Source organism: Frieseomelitta varia, unplaced genomic scaffold (assembly GCF_011392965.1).
Source record: "Frieseomelitta varia isolate USP_RPSP 00005682 unplaced genomic scaffold, Fvar_1.2 scaffold_730, whole genome shotgun sequence".
Taxonomy (NCBI): Eukaryota; Metazoa; Arthropoda; class Insecta; order Hymenoptera; family Apidae; genus Frieseomelitta; species Frieseomelitta varia.
In genome coordinates this window covers 23604-29603 of record NW_025110513.1, presented here as the reverse complement: position 1 = coordinate 29603, position 6000 = coordinate 23604, and the positions used below count along the sequence as shown (strand labels likewise).

Genomic DNA, 6000 nt, shown 5'->3' with positions numbered 1-6000 from the left:
AAAAAAAAAAAAAAAGAAAAAAGAAGAAGAAAAACGAACCTGAGGCAATCGACAAGACAGCACGGTCGGCGCGCGTTGGATTTGGACTACTGGGTACGAGCGAGGTGCGTCGATGATGGAGAGATGAGGGAAAAAAAGAAACATAAAGATGGAAATGGACGTGTGTCGCGCGTTTCCCAGATGATTTGTTTTCTCTACGTCTACGGCCGCTGGTCTTACTTTTTCGCTGGGGTCGAGCGCACGTTCTTCAGCTCCATCTCTTTGTTCGCCGCGTTGTTCTTCTCGGCGTTGTCCTGCGCGTTTGGCGACGAGTTTTGCGGATTCAGAGGTCTGGTCACCGGGAGCGTCGCCGTGTTGTCTGCAGCGGCTGCCTCCACCTCCACAGTGGCGACCTTGCAATCACCACCACCCACCATCGCGGATTTCTTCTCCCTTCACAATGGATCCTAACGGGATCGGCAAAAGCAATCGGGCTGGATCTCTCTCACCACGGGAATATTATAAGCGCCAGACGGGGGTCTTTCTCCTATCCCGAGATCCAAAAGAACTCGCTCACTCCTGAACGCGGAATGTGCTCTCGACTACCACACAGCCGCCATTTTGGCGAACGCCAATGCGAGCACGAGTCTCGAGTTATCGAGCACCTGAATATTTCAACTGAAAAATCTTTCCCTCAGAACACCGAACTCGAAACGCCTAACGTCGACCCAACACTCTACTGACTACTGGCTGAACGCTGGTGAAGAAAAAGAGAAATCGAATCGAACGGAGCGCGAACGGAAGCGGATGGGGGCGCGACGCGCCAGGGAGTCGACTCTAGGGATGGAGGATTTCGAGACACCATTCCGAAAACGAGGGCAGCAGGCGCGAGTCAAAAACTCTCTCTCTCCCCAAATTGTTGCTGTCTGTTTATTCGATTCCGCGGATCACGCGCCTGCGCGCCGAGTCGCTTGGACTTTTCGCTGGCAAAGATCGCTCTTGGAGCGTGCCCACCTCCCGCGCCTCACCTCGCCCCTCGAAGGACGATCAGATGAATGATAGTGTACGAGCTTTAACAAGGTATATATGTATATATATATATATATATATATATATATACGAGAGCGTAGTAGTAGTAGGACTTTCTCGAGGGTTCTCTGGCTCTCTTTTCTCAGCGAAAGATATCTCAACGAAAGAACGCCTTTTTTACCACGAGGAGATTTATCGACCTGTGTGTAGTCGACTAGTCTCGTTTGAAGAGAGAGGAAAGAGGGGAGGAAAAAAAGGTCGAAAGGGACGAAATTTTGGAGCTGGAATCGAAGCGCGAGAAAGCAAAGCGAAGAGAAGAGAAGAGAAGAGAAGAGAAGAGAAGAGAGGAGAACGATGGGTGAGAGTTGGTAAAGAAGGAAGGAGGTCGGGGAGGAACGAAGCTATGGACCACCCCAAAGGTTTCCTCTCTCTCTGATCCCGCGCACTTAGTTGAACGAGCTAATGGAAAATCGCGTGCACACGATCGAACCTGAAGCTGGGAGGATGGAGAGCACTCTCGCTCCGATGACTGATGACGAGCACGACGACAGGCGACGGCCGATGTGGCGACAGGCGACAGGCGACAGGCGACAGGCGACGAGCGACGAGCGACGGGCGATGAGCAACGCGCGGCCACGATTACCAACGCGAGTGCAATGCACACACCTCGGCGAACGCCGACGTAACGACGAACGAACCAACGATGACGGACCCAACGAACGAATCAACCAACTATCCAGTCACCGAGTGCACGGCCAAGAAGGCTCACCTGCTGGAGAGGTGGTTGGCTGAAGGTTCTCGCGGTGACTGCACCCAGGGTTCGGCGGAAAAGGGTGTGAAGCGGAGAGACGGAGAAGGGATGGAGGATGGAAGGTCGGCGAGAGAAAGAGGAAGTTGTGATGCTGATCGGAGAGGAGAGGGGACGAGGGCTAGGCGCAGACACGGAGAATGGGGGTAGAGAAAGAGAGAGAGAGAGAGAGAGGATTTGTAAGTCGCGTACCGAACGTAGAATCGTGGAGGCAGAAGAAAGTGAGAATGGAAGAGCGAAAGATAAAGATAGATGCAGAGGAAGAGGAAGAGGAAGAGGAAGAGGAAGAGGAGTAGGAGAAAGAGAGAGGGAGATAGACACCGAAAGGGAGTCTACCTTACGATGGCGGGCGTAAACACAAGCGTCGAGGGTTAATCCGAGAGGAACGGGAGCAGAGCGAGAGATGGACGGACGGACAGCAGCCGAGCGAGATGGACTATGTTATCGGAGCACGATGAAATGGGGGTAGAATCACGATCGCCGCCCCCAGCATCCCGGAGACTGAGGCTGGCCGGGAGGTCTCTTCCCGGGCAGCGGCAGCTTCTTGCACAAGCGCACTGCGATCCGCGGCTTTCACTCTATATCGCACTTTTCGCCTATCCCTTTCTCGCGTGCCCAGCCTCTTTTTCTCCCCCAATGTCTCTCGTCTCCTTCTCGCGAATCTTTCCCCAACCGTGTGTCTCCCCGTCTTTTTCACCTCTTTCGCTCCTCCTGTCCTTTTTTCGCGCGTCACCGTCGTTTCCCTCCTGCACCCCTGGCTGTGGTCTCGCGCGCGCCGTGATCCAACGAGAATCCTCCACCATGATTCCTCTCGGCTGCCAAGCTACCTCCTAGGCTGCGACTCCCTTTGTTCCCTCGGAATCTCGCGTCGCGTCATGAATTTTTTCTCCTCGTACTTTCCACGTCCCCGTTTTCTCGTGTTCCCCGTGCACGTCGTTCTGTTTTCTTTCCAAAACCCCATCTCTCCCTCTTCTCTCTCCCTCCTGCCCCCCCCCCCTCTCTCTCTCTCTCACACATGTACACACTTTTTTTTCTTTCTTTCTTCTCTCTCCTATTTTCTCGTGTAGCCGCCGGCGATTCTCGATGGCTGCCAGGCTTCCAGTCGTCTTCACGATCCAGTATCGATTACGATAGGCACGGCCGATTCCGGCCGATTCGACTCCGTGCTTTCATCTGTTTCGCCAACGCGCGTCCACTCTCGTTCCTCGGTCCTTGCTCTCGCAATCGCGGTCACTGGGTTTACGGAGTAGACTCTTGCAAAGTCCGTGAGATTCGTACGACGAGCAAAACTCTCGCAGCGTCAATCTCTCCGCGAGGCCCTTTCGTCAAGGGCGAACTCTTTTCGATTCGCGGAGCCACGACGGCGTCGACGAAAACTCCTCTTTCCCTTTGTCTCGTTTTCTCGCGAGCGTGTTCCATTCAGACCCCGAGCCCCCTCGCCTATGTTCGATAAACGGTGAATAAACATTCAGGCAACGTCCTCTTTTTCCATTTTTATCCCCGTCTTGCGTTATTTAAATATCCTCTCAGGTCTATTTTCAGCCTCTACCGGACATGGTGGATGCTAAAGACGCGGCATCGATGCATTTACCAGCGGCCTTTGTACAGCCTCCTACTCCCACTCGAGTATAGTCTACGCTGTCTATGGTTAGTGAGAATGGTAGCGAAGCACCCTTTCCCGGTAACTCGTCGTCGTTGTCAGGAGGGAGCCACGTCTCTCGAATCTCTCTATGGGAAACGCGTGCGCTATCGCCGATCCCACTCGACGACATTTTCGCGATCAATTCCCCCGAAAACTCGAGCCCAACCGCGATATATCTCACCGACAGAGATTACATCCTACGTTCGACTCGTCGTGATAGTAATTTCAAAAAGATCCATCTCCTCCAGCGATCGAGATGACAATACCTCGGCGTCGACTCTTTTTCTATCCCAGGTTCCATCTCTTCGAGTAGCCTGGTCGACGGTTTGTTTCGTCGATAGTTCGACCGATCACTTTCAACCCAGCTCCCTTCTCCCGTACCACGAAACCGGGTCTCCATTGACTCGCGGCTTCTCCCCTTTCGTTCTCCCGCGCCAAACCGCAAGATCGTGCAAGATCCCTGTCCCGATAAGTTTTTAATTCCGTCCAAGTGTGGCGAACAGAGAGAAAAAGAGCGAGAGAGAAAGAGAAAGAGAGGTCTTCTTTGCGAAAGCGTTGCCTGGAAGTTGGAAGAGTCTGGCGCGCACATTCGGCTGCGTTCCCACGGGAGGATCCGGAACGGTGAGAGGTAGGAGATGTAGAGACGGGGGGGCTCTGGGGGTGGATGGCGGGGGGCAAAGGTGTCGGTGGGGCGGTGGGAGGGGAGAGCGATGTGCTCTGTGGTTCTGCGACCCACTGACCCGCTCGATAACGCTAGCACCGAGGTCAGTAACCTTACCCTACCACAAAATTCTCCACCGGTACGACCCTTTTCGTGCCGACTTGACTCGAAATCAGCCCCCTCGATTACGATCGCGATCGGAAGGATTGTCTCTCGCCCCGTCGATGATTGGCGAGGCACCGCGGTCATTGATCGTTTCCCTTCGCTCCTCTATCTCTATCACGGAGAAATTCATCGAGAAAGCGACCTCCTCTTTTCGATCTTACAATCTCGCAATCAGTTGCAGAGGATTTCTTTAAATAGTCCATGTACCCACTCTGTTTCGCGGTGCCCCGACAGTAACAGATTTGACGTCGTCCGTCACGCGTGGGCAAGCGGTCCGCGGAGATGTTTATCCGATTGCAGAGGTCAGCGTCCGGTTAGGGGCTCGACGATCGAAATATGTACCTGGCAACCGTCCATCGCCACGAACGCCAAGCTCGATTATAGTTTTCCCGGGTTTTTTTTCTCTCTCTCTCGTTCGTCGGACAGGGTTTTTCACCCTGGCGGTGTACGGGTATCGCACGTAACACGTTGGCGAGGAATCTCGAGGGCGCAATCACAGTATTGCGAGTAATCCGTACAAATGGTCGCGTGAGAATTATCTCGATGTAGCTCGTCACGCGACATGGAGAAGACCGGTGGCTAATGTTTCTTTCTTCGTTTTTCTTTTTCTTCCCCTTTCGCTTTTTTTTTCCTTGACTTTCGTCAAGGACGAAGGACTGAAGAAAAAGAAGAAGAAGAAGAAGAAGAAGAAGATGGCCGGGAGTAAAGTGTGGAGTAAACGCGCGGGGGGACGATCGCGTTACTTCCCAGCGACGATTCGAATCGGGTCACCGATACGGCGCAATACCGGTGCCCCCTAGTATTTTTCTGCGTGTTGTAATATCGCGTTGCAAGGATTGCGACAGGCCAGACTCACGCACAGCCGAGTATTGATTTCGAGTCTCGCTGGCAGTGCTGCCACGATTCCGCGTCTCTAGAACTAAATCCTGGATGAGAGAGAGAGAGAGAGAGAGAGAGAGAGTTTGGCAAGAGATCTTTTCTTCCCTTCGAAACTTCTCAACGTTTTTTCTGCAATTCGCCTTTTACACGAATTCAATGTTAACTTCTTGCGCTGGAATGACGTGCCACAACATTTTTTCTTCCAAAATTGCAATATTTTCTCAGTTTTAAGGATATTTAAATATAACCCAGGCAAAACAAATAACAAATTTATTACTTGTCAATAATTTCTATCCAGTGATATCATACCGACGAGTTCAAAAGACAGAGAAAGCTACGAATTATTGTATACGGTCTGGTCACTCGTTGTGGTCCGCAATCGGTTGCCAGCGCAACGTGGTTAACCTCTTGCACTTGAATGACGTGCCATGCACGTCGAGAATTTTTTTGTCCCAAAATTGCAATATTTTCTTAGTCTAAAGTATATTTAAGTATAACCCAGGCAAAGTAAATGATAAATTTACTACTTCTCAATAATTTCTATCCAATGATTTCATACCGACGTGTTCAAAAAGAAAAAGAAAGCGACAAATTATTGTAATACGGTTTGGGTCACTCGTTATGGTCCGCAATCAGTTGCCAGCGCAAGTGGTTAATCCCCTCCTTCTATGTTTATGAGATATTTTTCGCAAGAACCGAAAATTTGAAAGGAAATTTACGACGTTAATCGAGTCGATCGAAAAATTTTCGTCCTCCTCTGGGATGGGAAAAACAAATTCACCGTCATGCGAAACCCATTTTCTCGAACAACTCTGCCGACTCTGGCTACTCGAAATT

General features: G+C 51.4%; 1 protein-coding gene across 10 annotated transcripts in view; it reads right to left on the bottom strand.

The window, feature by feature from the left end:
* The window catches only part of LOC122535505 (proton channel OtopLc), a 41393-nt gene that overhangs the window by 13310 nt on the left and 22083 nt on the right, over positions 1-6000 (bottom strand). The window contains exons 1-2 of one of the 10 annotated variants that reach the window (XM_043667093.1): positions 1778-2790; positions 220-446 (exon numbers count right to left, since the gene is read on the bottom strand). The exons of 6 other annotated variants lie outside the window; for them this stretch is intronic. In XM_043667093.1, the coding sequence (XP_043523028.1) occupies positions 220-416 (197 nt within the window). In that variant the 5' untranslated portion in view covers positions 417-446; positions 1778-2790. Of the gene's footprint in view, positions 1-219; positions 1209-1498; positions 2791-6000 lie in introns of those variants that run through there. 3 more of the 10 variants (XM_043667091.1, XM_043667092.1, XM_043667094.1) reach the window with 3 other exon arrangements.